The 22,554-nt window shown below is 41.5% G+C and overlaps 2 protein-coding genes across 2 annotated transcripts; both read left to right on the top strand.

Moving 5' to 3' along the window:
* Positions 1-372: 372 nt before the first annotated feature.
* Positions 373-1,314, top strand: LOC128060707 (olfactory receptor 5AN1-like). Its single transcript, XM_052653087.1, has one exon. It carries the CDS (start codon positions 376-378, stop codon positions 1,312-1,314), a length of 939 nt encoding a protein of 312 aa, XP_052509047.1. The 5' UTR covers positions 373-375.
* Positions 1,315-21,205: 19,891 nt separating this feature from the next.
* Positions 21,206-22,147, top strand: LOC128060704 (olfactory receptor 5AN1-like). The gene has a single exon (XM_052653084.1). The coding sequence runs from the start codon at positions 21,209-21,211 to the stop codon at positions 22,145-22,147; it is 939 nt and encodes a 312-aa protein (XP_052509044.1). The 5' UTR covers positions 21,206-21,208.
* Positions 22,148-22,554: the final 407 nt, after the last annotated feature.

Raw genomic sequence — 22,554 nt, forward strand, 5'->3', positions numbered from 1 at the left:
GATCACTTATTTATATATAGCAATCACAGGATTTCAGTTGTTTTATTTCAACGTTTTTTTATTTGACTTTTTAAAAATTATTTATTTATGTTAATTGGAGGCTAATTACTTTACAATATTGTAGTGGGTTTTCAGCTTTTTAAATATGTCTTTTAATTTTCATGAGATCTACCTCATGAGATAATTGAGACCCTGAAACACTGAGACATTACTTCTGGACAAGATGAAAGGCTGACGTCTTTCCCCAGGACAAGTAAAGCATTTCCCCTTTTCCAGGGCTCAGAGGGGGGAATATGAGATTTGTGATGCTACCATCTCACCTGACTCAGCAATGCATCCTCTCTTTTCTCTTCTAATTTTAGGAGCATCAAACCAATGATTAGGAGAGATAATATCACAGAGATCACTCATTTTATCCTCTTGGGATTCTCAGATTTCCCCAGAATCATAGTAGTGCTCTTTGCTGTATTCCTGGTGATATACATTTTGACCCTGACTTGGAACCTGTCGCTCCTCATCTTAATAAGAATGGACTCCCACCTCCACACCCCCATGTACTTCTTTCTCAGTAACCTGTCCTTCATGGACATCTGCTACGTGACCTCCACAGCCCCCAAGATGCTCTACAACTTCTTCCAGGAGCTGCAAACTATCAACTATGTGGATTGTGTTATTCAGAATTTCGTGTTCTCCACCATGGGGCTGAGTGAGTCTTGCCTCATGACCGCCATGGCTTATGACCGATACGCCGCCATTTGCAACCCACTCCTCTATTCATCAGTCATGTCGCCCGCTCTCTGCGGTCGGATGGTGCTGGGATCCTACATGGCTGGACTCTCGGCCACTATACTCCAATTGTGTTTCATGCTCCAGCTCCACTTCTGTGGGCCTAATGTCATCAACCACTTCTTCTGTGACCTGCCCCAGCTGTTAGTTCTCTCCTGCACGGACACGTTCTTTTTACATCTCTTAACTGTTATCCTAACAATGATCTTCGGGATAATAAATGTTTCAGTTATCATGATATCCTATGTCTACATTGTCGTCTCCATCATGAAGATCACGACAGCACGGGGCAGGTCCAAGGCTTTCAACACCTGTGCCTCCCACCTGACAGCAGTGAGCCTCTTCTATACCTCAGGTATGTTTGTCTATTTGAGTTCCAGCTCTGGTGGTTCCTCCAGCTTTGACAGATTCGCATCATTCTTCTACACTGTGATGATTCCCATGTTGAATCCCTTGATTTACAGTCTGAGGAACAAAGAAATCAAAGATGCCTTGAGAAGGTTGCAAAAGAAGAGCAGGTATTGCTGAGGCCACAGATTCTGAGATTTCTGCTGGGTTTTTCCTGTCAGAATCACCTTACACAATAACATTCTTATGAACGGAGTATAGCAAAAGTCATACTGCTTTTGGACCAAGAAAGCTTAATTTGACACATAATGTCCCCCAATGGATCAACAGTTGGATCATGCTACACAAACACAGTATTTTTACATCCTAGGGGCTCATTACGTTCAGCCTACATGAAGAGAGGCCTCATCGTCTACTAATATATCCACAAGTATTTGTGAAACACTGGAGTTTAGTGCCTTGTTGCTTCTTTTTAGCTTCTGAGAGGGAGCCCTGTTCCATCTCAGGCTTCTGGCCCTGAAGGAGAGACAGCTGACAGGGGCCTCAGGAGTGTGTAAATCTTGTCTCCCAGATATTCTGATGCAACACAATCCAGACGTGGTGGTGGCCAATGTTTGTCCTGTGTTTCTGATGAGAATGTACGCAGAGAGGGAACATACCTTTGGGCAGAAACAAGGTGTACTATTGGCCTGATTGGTCTTCCCTGGTGGCTCAGCTGGTAAAGAGTCTGCCTGCAATCCGGGAAACCTGGGTTCGATCCCTGGGTTGGGAAGATCCCCTGGAGAAGGGAAAGGCTACCCACTCCAGTATCCTGGCCTGGAGAAGTCCACGGACTGTATAGTCCATGGGGTCGCAAACAGTTGGACACGACTGAGCGACTTTCACTTCACTTCGCTTCATTGGCCTGATTGTGGCTCCTGGAAAGACCAGTATGACATAGCTTATGTTTGTGTAAGTCCTTCTCAGGGACAATTACCTAACAGTTTGGGAGTATATCCTAGGCTCCACCACTGTAATCTGCAGAAGGCAGAGGTGACATGAATCATACAGAGGAAAGGAAAGAAGCACGTGTTCCCTTCAGTGCCATTTACTCATGAGTTCCATGATGTAATTTCTTGCCTGTAGTGTACAATGGGGAGTTCTCACAGGGATGATATTAAGAATCTATGCCACAGTCAATAGAGATTTCTGATATTGTAGGGCTGAAATCTCTCTCTCTCTCCCATTAAATTTGGAAAATTCACCCTAGATGGCAGGCTTCCTAGGTAGTGCTAGTGAGAAAAAATCACCTGCCAATGCAAGATCCCTCAGATTAGGAAATGGCAGCCCACTCCAGTATACTTGCCTGGAAAAATCACATGAGCAGAGGAGCCTGGTGGGCTACAGTGCATGGCCTGCAGAGTTAGACACAACTGAGCACACCCTTGTTGGACGTAGACAGTGTGATCATGCCACCGAATAATTTCTGCTGTTTCAAGATCTGAACATGTTTGATGTGATGGGAATTGTGTGAGAATTCATGGACATAATAAAGTTACCAAATATTTCATACTGTAGACCAAGAACAAATATGAAAAACTGGTATAAATTCTTTTCTTTTATCTGTGTTCAACATTTTATGTCCCAGAAACTTGTGGTTGTATGGTGTGATGTAATGGTTGGAGTAGAATGGTTAGAGTGACTTTAATGCTGATATTTGCCAGGAAACCTTAAGGTGAAAAAGAGGAAATAGATTTAAGATAGGCAGGGTTCTTAACTCTGGCCAATTTTTATCTGCAGTAGGAGGATGTAAATTTGTGGTCCTTGTGATCTGTTTAAAAATAAGAACAAGATGTGTATGGACTGTTGACTTGCCAGATTTCCCAGGCTTCCACAAAGTGATATAAAGTACATATTACTCCCTGCAATAAGAAGCTCATGCCCCACAGTGAGAGAGTAGCCCCCACTCATGGCAGCTAGAAAGAACCCGAGTGCAGCAACAAAGATCCAGAAGAGCCAAATACACACATTTCTAAAAAATGAATAAAATTACAATTCAGTGAGTTTTGACAAATTTATCATTTCAGTTCCGTTCACTCGCTCAGTCGTGTCTGACTCTTTGCAACCCCATGGACTGCAGCACACGAGGCCTCCCTGTCCCTCACCAACTCCCAGAGTGTACTCAAACTCATGTCCATCGAGTCAGTGATGCCATCCAATCATCTCATCCTCTGTCGTCCCCTTCTCCTCCCGCCTTCAATCTTTCCCAGTGTCAGGGTCTTTTCCAGTGTCAGCTCTTCACTTTAGGTGGCCAAAGTATTTGGAGCTTCAGCTCCAGCATCAGTCCTTCCAATGAATATTCAGGACTGATTTCCATTAGGATGGACTGGTTGGATCTCCTTGCAGTCCAAGGGACTCTCAAGAGTCTCCTCCAACACCACAGTTCAAAAGCATCAATCCTTCGGCGCTCAGCTTTCTTTAGAGTCCAAATGTCACATCCATACATGACTACTGGAAAAACCATAGCTTTGACTAGACAGAATTTTGTTGGAAAAGTAATGTCTCTTCTTTTTAATACATTGTCCAGGTTGATCATAACTTTTCTTCCAAGGAGCAAGAACCTTTTGATTTCATGGCTGCAGTCACCATCTGCATATAGTCAGCCATCTAATATTGGAGCCCCCCAAAGTAAAGTCTGTCACTGTTTCCCCATCTATTTCCCATGAAGTGATGGGACCGGATGCCATGATCTTAGTTTTCTGAGTGTTGAGCTTTAAGCCAACTTTTTCACTCTCCTCTTTCACTTTCATCAAGAGGCTCTTTAGTTCTTCTTCACTTTCTGCCATAAGGGTGGTATCATCTGTATATCTGATGTTACTGATATTTCTCCCAGCAATCTTGATTCCAGATTGTGCTTCATCCAGCCCAGCGTTTCTCGTGATGTGTTCTGTATATAAGTTAAATAAGCAGGGTAACAACATACAGCCTTGACATATTCCTTTCCCGATTTGGAACCAGTCTGTTCCATGTTTGGTTCTAACTGTTACTTCCTGACTTGCATACAGATTTGTCAAGAGGCAGGTCAGGTGGTCTGGTATTCCCATCACTGGAAGAATTTTCCACAGTTTGTTGTGATCCACACAGTCAAAGGCTTTGGCATAGTCAATAAAGCAGAAGTAGATGTTTTTCTGGAAACTCTCTTGCTTTTTTGATAATCCAATGGCTGTTGGCAATTTGATCTCTGGTTCCTCTGCCTTTTTTAAAACTGGAAGTTCATGGTTCATGTACTGTTGAAGCCTGGCTTGGAGAATTTTGAGCATTACTTTACTAGCGTGTGAGATGAGTGCAATTGTGTGGTAGTTTGAGCATTCTCTGGCATTGCCTTTGTTTGGGATTGGAATGAAAACTGACCTTTTCCAGTCCTGTGGCCACTGCTGAGTTTTCCACATTTGCTGGCATATTGAGTGCAGCACTTTCACAGCATCATCTTTCAGGATTTGAAATAGCTCAACTGGGATTCCATCACCTCCACTAGCTTTGATCGTAGTGATGCTTCCTAAGGCCCACTTGACTTTGCATTCCAGGATGTTTGGCTCTAAGTGAGTGATCAACCATCGTGATTATCCTGGTCATGAAGATCTTTTTTGTATAGTTCTGTGTATTCTTGTCACCTCTTCTTAATATTTTCTGCTTCTGTTAGGTCCATACCATTGATGTCTTTAATTGTGCCCATCTTTGCATGAAATGTTCCCTTGGTATCTCTAATTTTCTTGAAGAGATCTCTAGTCTTTCCCATTCTGTTGTTTTCCTCTATTTCTTTGCACTGATCACTGAGGAAGGCTTTCTTATCTCTCCTTGCTGTTCTTTGAAACTCTGCAGTCAAGTGGGTATATCTTCGCTTTTCTCCTTTGTCTTTCACCTCTCTTCTATTCTCAGCTATTTGTAAGGCCTCCCCAGAAAAGCATTTTGCCTTTTTGCATTTCTTTTTCTTAGAGTCGGTCTTGATCACTGCCTCCTGTACAATGTCATGAACCTCCATCCACAGTTTTTCAGGCATTCTGTCTATCAGATCTAATCCCATGAATCTATTTGTCACTTCCGCTGTATAGTCATAAAGGATTTTATTTAGGTCATACCTGAATAGTTTAGTGGGTTTTGCTACTTTGTCAATTTAAGGCTGAATTTGGCAATAAGGAGTTCATGATCTGAGCCACAGTCAGCTCCCAGTCTTGTTTTTACTGACTGTAAAGAACTTCTCCATCTTTGGCTGCAAAGAATATAATCAATCTGATTTCAGTGTCGACCATCTGGTGATGTCCACGTGTAGAATCTTCTCTTGTGTTGCTGGAAGAGGGTGTTTGCTATGACCAGGGCGTTCTCTTGGCAAAACTCTTATTAGTCTTTGCCCTGCTTCATTCCACATTCCAAGGCCAAATTTGCCTGTTACTCCAGGTGTTTCTTGACTTCCTACTTTTGCATTCCAGTCCACTATATGAAAAAAAAACATCTTTTGGGGGTGTTAGTTCTAGAAGGTCTTGTAGGTCTGCATAGAACCATTTAACTTCAGCTTGTTCAGCGTTACTGGTTGGGGCGTAGACTTGATTTACTGTGATATTGAATGGTTTGCCTTGGAGATGAACAGAGATCATTCTGTCGTTTTTGAGATTGCATCCAAGTACTGCATTTCGGACTCTTTTGTTGACCATGATGGCTACTCATTTTCTACTAGGGATTCTTGGACATAGTAGTACATACAATGGTCATCTGAGTTAAATTCACCCATTCCAGTCTATTTTAGTTCACAGATTCCTAAAATGTCAATGTTCACTCTTGCCATCTCTTGTTTGATCACTTCTAATTTGCCTTGATTCTTGGACCTGACATTCCAGGTTGCTATGCAATATTGCTCTGTACAGCATCGGACCTTGCTTCTGTCACCAGTCACAGCCACAGCTGGGTATTATTTTTGCCTGGGCTCCATCCCTTCATTCTTTCTGGAGTTATTTCTCCACTGATCTCCAGTAGCATATTGGGCACCTACTGACCTGGGGAGTTCCTCTTTCAGTATCCTATCATTTTGCCTTTTCATACTGTTCATGGGGTTCTCAAGGCAAGAATACTGAAGTGGTTTGCCATTCCCTTCTCCAGTGGACCACATTCTGTCAGACCTCTCCACCATGACCTGTCAGTCTTGGGTGGCTCCACATGGCATGGCTCATAGGCTCATTTAGGGTTAAAGTCAGGGTTAATTTCTCTCATTTTCTCAGTCTATCTAAAGCTTTGTCACTTTGTTATCCCTCCAAAAATTATCTTTGATTTTATTAATTTTTCTATTGCTTTTCTAATGTTTATATCATTTATCTTGCTTTAAAAAAAATCTTGTGTGATTAAGCACACATACACAAACATGAAGAGCTACTCTATGAGATAGCTACTATTGTCAGCTCCATAATAACAGTGAGGTGACAATTCTGAGGCTTAGGGAGGTTAATTTGCCAAAGATTGTGAAATCCTCAAGTGGAAGAGATGATATGAACTCAGATTTGCTGATACCAGTGCTCATGGTTGTAATCGCAATAATTCGTGGCCTTGTCATCTGTTAATTTTTTGTGTTCCTTTTTGCCTTGATTTCCTCACTCATGCATAGAAAATGACATCTTGACTGCCTCACGGGGCTGCTATGATGATTGATTCAGTTAAGCAATTGAAAAAAAAAACCATGTATTCATATAAAATATATGTATTCATATAAAATAAAGTGCTTTGTAAACAGAAAGGATACGTGTTTGTTTGTTTGTTTTTTCACGCAATTTACCGATGGGTTATGTTATCTTGAGCAAATCCCTTAGCTGCACTGGCTTCAGGTCCTCACCTGGAAACTGAATGCATTAAACTAGATAATCCCTAGGTCCAGGGATCTCCAGCTCTAATGACTCCAAGTTCATTAAAAGAAAAGTTATAATCAAACGATCATGATTGGACTGTGGGGAAGCGGGGAATGGATCCAGAAGGGACAGAGTAAACTCGAGCATGAAATTAGCAGGGACGAAGACTCCGTGACAACCACGACTCCAGAGAGCAAGTACCTGGAGAATTTTCTTTTCCTAATTGTCCTTTCCGTTTCACCTCTGCCGTTACTAACACATTTAAAAGTATCCCCCATGTGGCATTCTCTCTGGCTGTGACTGAACAGCCAGCTCATGGACAAAAGGTTCCATCTTTGGCTGCAATAGGCTCCATCTGAAAATTTTGGGGAGATAGAAAGAGATGATTTCAATCTTTGGCAAGAACTCTATCATTCTGAGGGATCTGAGTCAAGGTGAGAAGGCAAGATTTACAGAGAAGAGTGGATTTTGTGCTATCTCTATAGCTATGTGATTCTTCAGAGAGAACGGTTTTTTGTCCTGTTTCTTTCTTTCTTCAACTCTTCCCCCTCCCGCAGGTCCATGACCTCCTCCTAAGCTCGTCCTTAGGTTCTCTTTCTCCTGACCCGAATTCTGTGACTTTCAGTGACGAGGATAATCTCTAACTTAGATTTTCAGGTTTCACTCTATAGTGAGAGACAGCTGTTGAGATCTAGTTCTGCAATTTCCCAAGGATATAATTTTGAACTCTGTTACCTTCTCTTTTTCACCGGTAAAATCGGGGTAATAAGATCATTGAGACTCAAACGAAATGATGCCTGTGAAGCCCAACATGTTGTACAAGTTAATTGAGTGCTGAATTTAACTAATAATTTACTGAATTCAGGGGAATTTTATGAGCTCAGAAATGCTTGCCTCTGTTTCCCAACTTTATCCATCCCAAGGACCCTTTAAATTTATCCTTGCTGAGAATGGTTGTAAAAAATAATAATGAATTTGAATTCTACTTCAGTATACAGCTTCGATTCATTATTTCTGTGTAACAAAAGCCCAGCTGGTCATGCCATAATGATACGGAAAGGTACTCAAGTACCATTCCACTGGGCTTTTGAAATACGTTAAGTAGCTGTCCACTATTATTTTGATTAATTTGGGGGTTTGGAGGCAAGAGCTTGGATGAAACAGACATCAGAGATTCCCCACTGCAAGTACAGGTAGTGTTGGCTTAACTGTCACTGTTAGTCTTTTCTTCCTTACATTGTCCTTCTTTATCCAGCAACATTCTTGGCTTTCTTAACCTGACTTTGTACTCTGCACAACCTGGAAAATGACCATGGCCTTAGCAGATAAGATCTGGAAAAAGTTTTAATAGGCTATATCTCCCTAGTGAAAATCTCCAAACAATATTTACATCAGTCACCTTTTCTGGTACAAAGCGTCTTGAAAGCTGGTGAACACATACAGAAGATTCATTTGAAGGGAGTGACTATATTCACAATATATGTGCTTTTCCTGCAGTTTACCAAATTTTAACAACATGAATTTTTAGGATAAATTGTATCAGGGATAATCGAAACCACGCAGAGCTCATCATTCTTTTCTGGCAGTGATGGGTTACATAGATAGCTTTAGTTGAGGCTGAGTCTGTTTGTAGAATGTATTGGGAAGATGAAAGATTTCACTGCGAGTGACTGTTCAAAAGCAGGACCTACTTTCACTGAACTGATTAATTGTGTTGACACACTGGGAATGTGGGTGAGAGTTTATACTTTCAAAATATTTTCATGGAATCCTACACATCTTGGACAAAATGGCTGAGAAATATGTTGGCATTACTCTATTATAAGAGTAAACAGAAAGATTTTAAAGTTCATAAAACTATAAATTGAAATGAAACAAATATATTTTTACTTTCATATCCAAAAATGGGTAAAAGAACTGTTTCTTAACATATCCAGCATATGTTTATTGAGTAACACAAATATTAGCATATGAGATGCACGTAGTATAAGCTCTCCACTAGTCTGCAGGCTGTCTATAGGGAATATCACAAGTTCCACTCTACTTGGTGTTGGTGGAACATAAAGAGCAGAAATCGGACCTTACGATTTCACTGATTGGGAAATAATACAATATAGAAATAAATATAATCACTTATTAACAATATTCTAGAGTCTCGGTTTAGAAGTCATTTAATTTAGGGAATAATTTTATGAGGAACTCCTTGCTACTTCCGGATTAGTCCTGCCTTATTTTTCCCTTTATGGTGAGGAATGATCGTGGAAATGACAACCGCTAACATTTATTCATCTCTTACTGTTTTGAGCCCTTTATGTCATTCAGTCCCTGCAGCAACCCAATGAGGTGGTAAAGGATTACTAGCCCCATTTATAGATGAGGCAACTGGGAGGTTACTAACTAGCTAAGTGTTGCACAGCCAGTAGGTAAAAGTCAGGAAGGTCTATCGTCTCTGACATTCTTCCTGTTCTCTCTGTCATTTTCCGTCTCCTTGTCTCTCTATCTCCCTTTGCTATTAAGGATTAGAGATGCATATATCTTAGTAACTTGTTCTTATTATAAATATAGGAGTTGCAGAAAGTTGAAAAATGATATGCAAGTAAAGGAGAAAATAAAACCCATGCCATTCATTACTTTTGGCATTTGTATTTAGTTCACACGCAGTGTGCATGAGAGAGAGATATTAGCTAATGCACATGTCTTTTGTCTTGATGGTGATGTTGTCTCATAATAAATCTCTTAGACTTTCTTAACTCTTTTTCATTGTTCTCTCTCCTGCTTTATTGAGTATGCTGTTAAAAGTCTCTATTGATTTCTTCAGCTCTAGGATTTCTGGTTGATTTTTTTTTTTAATGGGTTCTCTTTCTTTGTTAAACACATTTTATTCATTTTGCTGATGTATTGTTTTCTTAATTTCACCCAGTTGTCTCTTTATGGGTTTATATTTCACCAAACTTTTAAAAGAGAATTATGCTGAGTTCTTTGTCAGACCATTTATAGATCTTTATTCCTTTAGTGAAAGTCACTCAGTCATGTGAATTCTCCAGGCCAGAATACTGGAGTGGGTAGCTCTTCTCTTCTCCACTCGATCTTCCCAACCCAGGGATCAAACCCAGGTCTCCCAGATTGCAGGCACATTCTTTGCCAGCAGATTCTTATAAAGCTATTAAAGCTTTATAAGTTTCCTTTAGTGGAGTCATATTTACCTAATTTTTCATGATCCTTGATTCCTTTGTTAGTGTCTGCACATTTGAGTAAATGATCTCTACTTCCAGATTTTCCAGGCTTGCTTTAGGAGAGACAGCCCTTCCCCAGTCAGCTCAGCTTGGAGTTCTAGATAGATCATCTGGCAGTTACCTTGAGCAATTGGGCTAGCTATCAAAACCTGGGTTGGATGAAGCACAAGCTGAAATCAAGATTGCTGGGAGAAATATCAATAACCTTAGATATGCAGATGACAGCAACCTTATGGAAGAAAGTGAAGGAGAACTAAAGAGCCTCTTGGTGAAAGTGAAAGAGGAGTGTGAAAAATCTGGATTAAAACTCAACATTCGGAAAACTAAGATCATGGCATCCGGTTGCATCACTTCATGGCGAATAGATGGGGAAACAATGGAAACAGTGACAGACTTTATTTGGGGGGCTCCAAAATCACTGCAGATGGTGATTGCAGCCATGAAATTAAAAGATGCTTGCTCCTTGGAAGGAAAGTTATGACCAAAATAGACAGCATATTAAAAAGCAGAGATATTACTCTGACAGCAAATGTCGATCCTGTCAAAGCCATGGTTTTTCCAGTAGCCGTGTATGGATGTGCGAGTTGGACTATAGAGAAAGCTGAGTGCTGAAGAATTGGTGCTTTTGAACTGTGGTGTTGGCAAAGACTCTTGAGAGTCCCTTGGACAACAAGGAGATCCAACCAGTCCATCCTAAAAGAAATCAGTCCTGAGTATTCATTGGAAGGACTGATGTTGAAGCTGAAACCCCAATACTTTGGCACTTGATGTGAAGAGCTGACTCATTTGAAAAGACCCTGATGCTGGGAAAGATTGAAGGCAGCAGGAGAAGGGGACGATGGAGGATGAGATGATTGGATGGCATCACCGACTCAATGGACATGAGTTTGAGCAAACTCTGGGAGCTGGTGATAGACCGGGAAGCCTGGCATGCTGCAATCCGTGGGGTTGCAAAGAGTCGGATGTGACCAAGCAACTGAACTGAGACTGAGACTGATCAAGGTCTGTTTTGGGGTGAGGACATTGCCCAGGCTCTGAGGCTGGGGTGCAGATGCTGCTGGCCGGGAGGAGTTGATACGATTGCTGCCTTGGTTTCTTGGCCAAGAGTAGCATTAGGACGGCTTCTCTTCTTACCTGGGTTCTCAGGCCAGGCTTCTGAGCTGAGCAGGACTGAGTACTCTATCCAGCAGGAGGCAGGGCTGGGATTTAACTTCACAACCTGGACAGGGCTGCAGATGCCAGGGCTGTCGCGACCCACGAACTGGGGACCCAGATCAGAAGAACTGCACACCGAGTGCCTTGGTCACGTGGGGGCGCGGCTTTGCTCTGCAGAGAGGCAGAGAGATCGGGCTCTCTGCTCACACGCTACTGAAAACAGGGCTATGGCATGGGTACGCAGTTTCCCACGTGCTTCAGTTAGTTCTCCTGGACGGTGGGGCTGAAGGTTTTGTTCGACAGTGGTTAGGGCTACACATTATCCTTCTTGCCTGGACACGACCACAGAACAGGCCCAAGACTGGCAAGGCTCCTTGTTTGGGAAACAAATTAGGAAGAACTGCACACAAAGTTCTCTGGCCAGGTGGAGCCATGCAAATGGGCAGAGCTCCTGTCTGGACATGACTCAAGTGCTCCTGGGTGATGGAATTTTCTGAGTGTTCTAGCCATGCTTGAATAACCTCAGTAGTAGATGGGGTTATGAATCGTAGATGCAGGGGAAGAGGCTCCCAGGATGGCAAGGCTCATTTCTCGGGGTCCCAAGTCAGGCAAAACTGCTGGAACTCAGTCTGCCAAGATCCAAGCCCTGACGGTTCCAAGGCCTGTCTCCCTTCTCTGTCTCAGTGTGACTCTCAGTGGCCACACCCCGCAGATTCCTGCATGGCTTCTAGGATATGAGACCAGAGTGGGTCTCCTTAAGGAGTGACCTGTAAAGCCGGGGAAGCTGGAGGCCCACACTGGGCTCTCTCCCTTTTCCATAAAGAAGCCATAGCCCGAGAAGGGTCCTCTTGGTGTAGCTAGGGGAGGGGCAATGCAATCAAATGGATCTGCTCCTCTACCCTTCTAATGTGGGTTTTCTCCATCTCTCTAGTTCAGCCTCATTCCCGTCCTTTAGGATTTTTTCATTGGTACCTTGCCTATAAATAACTGCTAATTATTTTTCTGTTGGGGCTTCCCTGGTAGCTCAGCTGGGAAAGAATCCACCTGCAATGCAGGAGACCCTGTTTCGATTCCTGGGACAGGAAGTTCCTCTGGAGAAGGGATAGGCTACCCTCTCCAGTATTCTGGCCTGGAGAATTCCACGGATAGAGGAGCCTGGCAGCCTACAGTCCAGGGGGTGACGGAGAGTCAGACATGGCTGCGCAACTTTCACTTTTCTTTTTTCTGGTGGGGGGAACTGAAGTCAGGAATGACCTATATTGTCATCTTGATTATGTCACCGAGAACTAAATCTCTGAGTTGGAACTTTTTGTTTCCTTGTTGTTGTTCAGTCGCTCAGTCGTGTCTGACTCTTTGCAAGCCCATGGACTGCAGCTCGCCAGGTCTCCCTGTCCTTCACTGTCCCCTGGCGTTTGCTCAGGCTCATGTCCATTGAACTGATGGTGCCTAACATGCAGAATATTCGAATATTAGGACAATAGTTGGGGCTCTAGGCTCCCTTTAGAACAGTTTGTACGAGGCTTCCCTAAGAAGAGTGATTTTGTAACTACTGGGCACACATGCTTTGCTCTACCAAATTATATCAGGAATATAAATTAAGGTAAACTCCCGAATTATTTTGGAAATGATGTTTTGAATATATATGTAAAAAATTGAGATATTATTATAAACAGGGTAATTTTTTATGTATACAATAACTTTATTTTTAAATATAAATTTATTTAATGGGAGGCTAATTACTTTACAATATTGTATTGGTTTTGCCATACATCAACATGAATCTGCCATGGGTGTACACATGTTCCCCATCCTGAACCCCCCTCCCACCTCCCTCCCCATACCATCCCTCTGGGTCATCCCAGTGCACCAGCCCCAAGCATCCTGTATCATGCATTGAACCTGGACTGGCTATTTGTTTCACATATGATATTATACATGTTTCAATGCCATTCTCCCAGATCATCCCACCCTCTCCCACAGAGTCCAAAAGATTGTTCTGTACATCTGTGTCTCTTTTGCTGTCTCGCATACAGAGTTATTGTTACCATCTTTCTAAATTGCATTTATATGCATTAGTATACTGTATTGGTGTTTTTCTTTCTGGCTTACTTCACTCTGTATAATAGGCTCCAGTTTCATCCACCTCATTAGAACGGATTCAAATGTATTCTTTTTAATGGCTGAGTAATACTCCATTGTGTATAGGTACCACAGCTTTCTTATCCATTCATCTGCTGATGGACATCTAGGTTGTTTCCATGTCCTGGCTATTATAAACAGTGCTGCGATGAACATTGGGGTACACGTCTGTTTCAGTTCTGGTTTCCTCAGTGTGTATGCCCAGCAGTGGGATTGCTGGGTTGTATTGCAGTTCTATTTCCAGGTTTTTAATGAATCTCCACACTGTTCTCCATAGTAGCTGTCTGTACTAGTTTGCATTCCCACCAACAGAATAAGAGGGTTCCCTTTTCTCCACACTCTCTCCAGCATTTATTGCTTGTAGACTTTGTGATAGCAGCCATTCTGACCGGTGTGAAATGGTACTTCATTGTGGTTTTGATTTGCATTTCTCTGATAATGACTGATTTTGAGCATCTTTCCATGTGTTTGTTAGCCATCTGTATGTCTTCTTTGGAGAAATGTCTGTTTAGCTCTTTGGCCCATTTTTTGATTGGGTCGTTTATTTTTCTGGAAATGAGCTACAGGTGTTGCTTGTATATTTTTGAGATTAATTCTTTGTCAGTTGCTTCATTTGCTATTATTTTCTCCCATTCTGAATGCTGTCTTTTCACCTTGCTTATAGTTTCCTTTGTTGCACAGAAGCTTTTAATTTTAATTAGGTCCCATTTGTTTATTAATGCTTTTATTTCCAATATTCTGGGAGGTGGGCCATACAGGATCCTGCTGTGATTTATGTCAGAGAGTGTTTTGCCTATGTTCTCCTCTAGGAGTTGTATAGTTTCTGATCTTATGTTTAGATCTTTAATCCATTTTGAGTTTATTTTTGTGTATGGTGTTATAAAGTGTTCTAGCTTCATTTTTTTTACAAGTGGTTGACCAGTTATCCCAGCACCACTTGCTAAAGAAATTGTCTTTTCTCTAATGTATATTCTTGCTTCCTGTGTCAAAGATAAGGTGGCCATCAGTTCAGTTCAGTCATTCAGTCATGTCCGACTCTTTGCGACCCAATGAATTGCAGCATGCCAGGCCTCCCCGTCCATCACCAGCTCTCGGAGTTCACCCAAACTCATGTCCATCTAGTCAATGATGCCATCCAGCCATCCCATCCTCTGTTTTCCCATTCTCCTACCGCTCCCAATCCCTTTCAGCATCAGAGTCTTTTCCAATGAATCAATTCTTCTCATGAGGTGGCCAAAGTATTGGAGTTTCAGCTTCAACATCAGTCCTTCCAAAGAACACCCAGGACTGATCTCCTTTAGGATGGACTGGTTGCATCTCTTTTCAGTCCAAGGGACTCTCAAGAGTCTTCTCCAACACTTCAGTTCAAAAGCATCAATTCTTCTGAGCTCAGCTATCTTCACAGTCCAACTCTCACATCCATACATGACCACAGGAAAAACCACAGTCTTGACTAGATGGACCTTAGTCGGCAAAGTAATGTCTCTGCTTTCGAATATGCTGTCTAGGTTGGTCATAACTTTTCTTCCAAGGAGTAAGCATCTTTTAATTTCATGGCTGCAGTCACCATCTGCAGTGATTTTGGAGCCCCCCAAAATAAAGTCTGACACTGTTTCCACTGTTTCCCCAATTATTTACCATGAATGATGGGACCAGATGCCATGATCTTCGTTTTCTGAATGTTGACCTTTAAGCCAACTTTTTCAATCTCCTCTTTCACTTTCATCAAGAGGCTTTTTAGTTCCTCTTCACTTTCTGCCACAAGGGTGGTGTCATCTGCATATCTGAGGTTATTGATATTTCTCCCGGCAATCCTGATTCCAGCTTGTGCTTCTTCCAGTCCAGCGTTTCTCATGATGTACTCTGCATATAAGTTCAATAAGCAGGGTGACAACATAGAGCCTTGGCATACTCCTTTTCCTATTTGGAACCAGTCTGTTGTTCCATATCCAGTTCTAACTGTTGCTTCCTGACCTGCATATAGGTTTCTCCAGAGGCAGGTCAGGTGGTCTGGTATTCCCATCTCTTTCAGAATTTTCCACAGTTTATTGTGATCCACACAGTTAAAGGCTTGGGAATAGTCAGCAAAGCAGAAATCGATGTTTTTCGTGAACTCTCTAGTTTTTCGATGATCCAGCGGATGTTGGCAATTTGATCTCTGGTTCCTCTGCCTTTTCTAAAACCAGCTTGAACATCAGGAAGTTCACAGTTCACGTATTGCTGAAGCCTGGCTTGGAGAATTTTGAGAATTACTTTACTAGAGTGTGAGATGAGTGCAATTGTGCAGTAGTTTGAGCATTCTTTGGCATTGCCTTTCTTTGGGATTGGAATGAAAACTGACCTTTTCCAGAATGTGGCCACTGCTGAGTTTTCCAAATTTGCTGGCATATTGACTGTAGCACTGTCACAGCATCATCTTCCAGGATTTGAAACAGCTCCACTGGAATTCCATCACCTCCACTAGCTTTGTTCATAGTGATGCTTCCTAAGGCCCACTTGACTTCCCATTCCAGGATGTCTGGCTCTAGGTGAGTGATCACACTATCCTGATTATCTTGGTCGTGAAGATTATTTTTGTACAGTTCTTCTGTGTATTCTTGCCATCTCTTTTTAATATCTTCTGCTTCTGTTAGGTCCATACCATTTCTGTCCTTTATCGAGCCCATCTTTGCATGAAATGTTCCCTTGGTATCTCTAATTCTTGAAGAGATCTCTAGTCTTTCCCATTCTGTTGTTTTCCTCTATTTCTTTGCATTGATCGCTGAGGAAGGCGTTCTTATCTCTTCTTGCTATTCTCTGGAACTCTGCATTCAGATGCTTGTATCTTTCCTTTTCTCCTTTGCTTTTCTCTTCTCTTCATTTCACAGCTATTTGTAAGGCCTCCCCAGACAGCCATTTGGCTTTTTTGCATTTCTTTTCATGGGGATGATCTTGATCCCTGTCTCCTGTAGAATGTCACGAACCTCATTCCATAGTTCATCAGGCACTCTATCTATCCGACCCAGTCCCTTAAATCTATTTCTCACTTCCACTGTATAATCATAAGGAATTTGATTTAGGTCATACCTGAATGTTAGTGGATTTCCCTACTTTCTTCAATTTAAATCTGAATTTGGCAAGAAGGCGTTCATGATCTTAGCCACCGTCAGCTCCTAGTCTTGTTTTTGCTGACTGTATGGAGCTTCTCCATCTTTGGCTGTAAAGAATATAATCAGTCTGATTTCGGTGTTGACAATCTGGTGATGTCCATGTGTAGAGTCTTCTCTTGTGTTGTTGGAAGAGGGTGTTTTCTATGACCAGTGCATTCTCTTGGCAAAACTCTATTAGCCTTTGCCCTGCTTCATTCTGTATTCCAAGGCCAAATTCGCCTGTTACCCCAGGTGTTCCTTGACTTCCTACTTTTGCATTCCAGTCCCCTATAATGAAAAGGACATCTTTTGGGGGTGTTAGTTCTAAAAGGTCTTGTAGGTCTTCATAGAACCGTTCAATATCTGCTTTTTCAGTGTTACTGGTTGGGGCATAGACTTGGATTACTGTGATATTGAATGGTTTGCCTAGGTGTCCATAGGTGCATGGATTTATCTCTGGGCTTTCTATTTTGTTCCACTGATCTGTATTTCTGTCTTTGTGTCAGTAAGATAGTGTCTTAATGACTGTGGCTTTGTAGTAGAGCCTGAAGTCAGGCAGGTTGATTCTTCCAGTTCCATTCTTCTTTCTCAAGATTGCTTTGGCTCTTTGAGGTTTTTTGTATTTCCATACAAATTGTGAAATTGTTTGTTCTAGTTCTGGGATAAATACTGTTGGTATCTTGATAGGGATTGCATTGAAGCTATAGATTGCTTTGGGTAGTATACTCATGTTCACTATACTGATTCTTCCAATCAGTGAACACGGTATATTTCTCCATCTATTAGTGCCTTCTTTGATTTCTTTCAGCAGTGTTTTATAGTTTTCTGTATATAGGTCTTTTGTTTTTTAGGTAGATATATTCTTAAGTATTTTATTCTTTTGGTTGCAATGGTGAATGGAATTGTTTCCTTAATTTCTCTATTTTTTCATTATTAGTTTATAGGAATGCAAGGGTTTTCTGTGTGTTGATTTTATATCCTGCAACTTTACTATATTCATTGATTAGCTCTAGTAATTTTCCGGTGGAGTCTTTAGGGGTTTTCTATGTAGAGGATCATATCATCTGCAGTGAGAGTTTCACTTCTTCTTTTCCAATCTGGATTCCTTTTATTTCTTTTTCTGCTCTGATTGCTGTGGCCAAAACTTCCAAAATTATGTTGAATAGTAGTGGTGAAAGTGGGCACCATTGTCTTGTTCCTGACATTAGGGGAAATGCTTTTAATTTTTCACCATTGAGGATAATGTTTGGTGTGGGTTTGTCATATATAGCTTTTATTATGTTGAAGTATGTTCCTTCTATTCCTGCTTTCTGGAGGGTTTTTATCATAAATGGGTGTTGAATTTTGTCAAAGGCTTTCTCTGCATCTATTCAGATAATCATATGATTTTTATTTTTCAGTTTGTTAATGTGATGTATTACATTGATTGATTGGCAGATATTGAAGAATCTTTGCATCCCTGGGATAAAGCCCGCTTGATCATGATATATGATCTTTTTAATGTGTGTTGGATTCTGATTGCTAGAATTTTGTTAAGGATTTTTGCATGTATGTTCATCGGTGATATTGGCCTGTAGTTTTCTTTTTTTGTGGCGTCTTTCTCAGGTTTGGTATTTGGGTGATGGTAGCCTCATAGAATGAGTTTGGAAGTTTACCTTCCTCTGAAATTTTCTGGAAGAGTTTGAGTAAGGTAGGTGTTAGCTCTTCTCTAAATTTTTGGTAGAATTCAGCTGTGAAGCCATCTGGACCTGGGCTTTTGTTTGTGGAAGATTTCTGATTACAGTTTCAATTTCCATGCTTGTGATGGGTCTGTTAAGATTTTCTTTCTTCCTGATTCAGTTTTGGAGAGTTGTACTTTTCTAAGAATTTGTCCATTTCTTCCAAGTTGTCCATTTTATTGGCATATAATTGCTGATAGTCTCTTATGATCCTTTGTATTTCTGTGTTGCCTGTTGTGATCTCTCCATTTTCATTTCTGATTTTATTGATTTGATTTTTCTCCTTTTGTTTCTTGATGAGTCTGGCTAATGGTTTGTACGTTTTATTTATCCTCTCAAAGAACCAGCTTTTGGCTTTGTGGATTTTTGCTATGGTCTCTTTTGTTTCCTTTGCGTTTATTTCTGCCCTAATTTTTAAGATTTCTTTCCTTCTACTAACCCTGGGGTTCTCCAATTCTTCCTTTTCTAGTTGCTTTAGGTTTAGAGTTAGGTTATTTATTTGACTTTTTCTTGTTTCTTGAGGTATGTCTGTATTGCTATGAACTTGTCTGTAAAGCTTTTGATTTCTCCTTCATATTTGAATGAGATCCTTGCTGGGTACAGTAATCTGGGCTGTAGGTTATTTTCTTTCATCACTTCAAGTATGTCTTGCCATTCCCTCCTGGCCTGAAGAGTTTCTATTGAAAGATCAGCTGTTATCCTTATGGAAATCCCCTTGTGTGTAATTTGTTGTTTTTCCCTTGCTGCTTTTAATATTTGTTCTTTGTGTTTGATCTCCGTTAATTTGATTAATATGTGTCTTGGGGTGTTTCGCCTTGCGTTTATCCTGTTTGGGACTCTCCGGGTTTCTTGGACTTGCATGATTAATTCCTTCCCCATTTCATGGAAGTTTTCAGCTATTATCTCCTCAAGTATTTTCTCATGGTCTTTCTTTTTGTCTTCTTCTGGGACTCCTATAATTCAAATGTTGGGCATTTAATATTGTCCCAGAGGTCTCTGGGATTGTCCTCATTCCTTTTAATTTGTTTTCCTTTTTCCTTTCTGAATCATTTATTTCTACCATTCTATCTTCCACCTCACTAATCCTATCTTCTGCCTCCATTATTCCACTGTTTGTTCTACTATTTGTTCCCTCCAGGGTGTCTTTGATCTCATTTATTGCATTATTCATTATATATTGACTCTTTTTTATTTCTTCTAGGTCCTTGTTAAACCTTTCTCGCATATTCTCAATCCTTGTCTCCAGGCTATTTATCTGTGATTCCATTTTGTTTTCAAGTTTTGGGATCATTTTCACTATCATTATTTGGAATTCTTTATCAGGTAGATTCCCTATCTCTTCCTCTTTTGTTTGGTTTGGTGGGCATTTCTCCTGTTCCTTTACCTGCTGGGTATTCCTCTGTCTCTTCATCTTGTTTATATTGCTGTGTTTGGGGCGGCCTTTCCGTATTCTGGCAGTTTATGGGGTTCTCTTTATTGTGGAGTTTCCTCGCTGTGGGTGAGGTTGTATGGGTGGCTTGTCAAGGTTTCCTGGTTAGGGAAGCTTGTGTTGGTGTTCTGGTGGGTGGAGCCGGATTTCTTCTCTCTGGAGAGCATGAGGTGTCCAGCAATGAGTTATGAGATGTCAGTGGGTTTCAAGTGACTTTGGGCAGCCTGTATATTGAAGCTCAGGGGTGTGTTCCTGTGTTGCTGGAGAATTTGCATGGTATGTCTTGTTTTGGAACTTATTGGCCCTTGGGAGGGGCTTGATTTCATTGTTGGTAGGAGGCATTTGATGAGCTCCTGTCAATTAATGTTCCCTGGAGTTAGGAGTTCTCTGGTGTTCTCAGGATTTGGACTTAAGCCTCCTGCTTCTGGTTTTCAGTCTTATTTTTACAGTAGCCTCAAGACTTCTCCATCTATACAGCACCATTGATAAATCATCTGGGTTGCCTCCGTGTGGCCCACTAGCCCCTCTGCATTTGGGTTGCAGGAAATCAGACGACCGTCGCGTCTCCATCTGGGGCACCCTTGCCATGCCTCCCCCAATCCCAGGGGCTGCACTAGCTCCATAAACAGGGTAATTTTTTACGGGCAAGGAAAAAATTTTTGAAAACCCATTTCAGTGACCATCATGGGAAGAAGGGCTACTTCAAATTTATCCTGAAATGATGCTGCTTATCCTTTTATTATTGTAAAGCAACAGTCACATATATTAAATCATCAGAGGCCTTTAAAACTCCTGTTGTTTTAACCAAAGGTCTCTTCATTATACACAAGCACAGAATTTCAATTGCTTTGGCAGAGATAGACATTGCTTTATTTCAAAGTTTCAGTCAGTTTTAGAAATATACCTTTTAATTTTTGTGTGACCTCATAAAATAAGTCGCCTTCCCTTGTGACTCAGCTGGTAAAGAATCTGCCTGCAATTCTGCAACTGCAGAGACACCAGTTTAATTCCTGGGTTGGAAAAATCTGCTGAAGAAATGATAGGCTACCCAATCCAGTCTTCTTGGGCTTCCCTGGTGGCTCAGCTGGTAGAGAATCTGCTTGCAATGCAGGAGACCTGGGTTTGATCCATGGGTTGGGAAGACCCCCTAGAGAAGGGAAAGGCTACCTGCTTCAGTATTCTGGCCTGGAGAACTCCATGGACTCTGTATTCCATAGAACATTGAGAAGGCACTTCTTGACAATTCAAGATGAAAAGCTGGGGTCTGTCAATAGGACAGTGGAGCATTTCCACGTTTCCAGTGCTGAATGGGGGAAAATATGGTGTATATGAGACCTGTAATGCTGTCATTTCATGAGTAGGCAATATATTCTCTTGACTCTTTTCTTTTTTTAGGAGCATCAAGCCAATGATTGGAGGAGAAAATATCACAGAGATCACTGAATTTATTCTTTTGGGATTCTCAGATTTCCCCAGAATCATAGTAGTGCTCTTTGTCATATTCCTGGTGATATACATTTTGACCCTGACTTGGAACCTGTCGCTCCTCATCTTAATAAGAATGGACTCCCACCTCCACACCCCCATGTACTTCTTTCTCAGTAACCTGTCCTTCATGGACATCTGCTACGTGACCTCCACAGCCCCCAAGATGCTCTACGACTTCTTCCAGGAGCGGCAAACTATCACCTTAGTGGGCTGTGCTGCTCAGTACTTCGTGTTCTCCACCATGGGGCTGAGCGAGTCTTGCCTCATGACCACCATGGCTTATGACCGATATGCCGCCATTTGCAACCCACTCCTCTATTCGTCAGTCATGTCGCCCGCTCTCTGCGGTCGGATGGTGCTGGGATCCTACTTGGCTGGACTCTCTGCTTCTATATCCCAATTGTGTTTCATGCTCCAGCTCCAGTTCTGTGGGCCTAATGTCATCAACCACTTCTTCTGTGACCTGCCCCAGCTGTTAGTTCTATCCTGCACTGACACATTCTCTGTACAACTCTTTACCGCTTTATTGACAATGATCTTTGGCGTAATAAATGTTTCCATTATCATGATATCCTATGTCTCCATTGTCATCTCCATCATGAAGATCACGACAGCAAGAGGCAGGTCCAAGGCTTTCAACACCTGTGCTTCCCATCTGACAACAGTCACTCTCTTCTATACCTCAGGTATGTTTGTCTATTTGAGTTCCAGCACTGGTGGTTCCTCCAGCTTTGACAGATTTGCATCAGTCTTCTATACTGTGGTGATTCCCATGTTGAATCCTTTGATTTACAGTCTGAGGAACAAAGAAATCAAAGATGCCTTGAAGAGGTTGCAAAAGAAGAGACGGTGTTGCTGAGGCCCCAGACTGAGATTTCTGACAGATTTGTCTTGTTAGAATGACCTACCTTAACCCTCAATAATATTTATATGAATGGACTACAACAAAGTTCATTCTGCCTTTGACAAAGAAGACTTAATTTGACCCAGATAATATGCCAAAATGGGCCAACAACAGAATCAAACTACACAAACACAGTATCTTTAAGTCCTAGAGACCCATTGTTTTTATCCTCCATGTGGAGTGGCCTCATTACTTATTAATCTATTAAAAATTATTCATGAAAATCAAGATTTAGAACCTGTTGCTTCTGTTCTACTTCTGAGATGGAACCTGTTCCATCTCAGCTTTCAAACCCTGAAAGACAGACACCTGAAGCCCCAGGAGTGCATAAGATTTGTCCCCCAAATATGCTGATGCAGCAT

This window comes from Budorcas taxicolor, chromosome 15 (assembly GCF_023091745.1).
Source record: "Budorcas taxicolor isolate Tak-1 chromosome 15, Takin1.1, whole genome shotgun sequence".
NCBI classification, from domain to species: Eukaryota; Metazoa; Chordata; class Mammalia; order Artiodactyla; family Bovidae; genus Budorcas; species Budorcas taxicolor.

Bases quoted from the DNA above. Each gene is read 5' to 3' on its own strand.
- LOC128060707 (XM_052653087.1), top strand. From the start codon at position 376: ATGATTAGGAGAGATAATATCACAGAGATCACTCATTTTATCCTCTTG.
- LOC128060704 (XM_052653084.1), top strand. From the start codon at position 21,209: ATGATTGGAGGAGAAAATATCACAGAGATCACTGAATTTATTCTTTTG.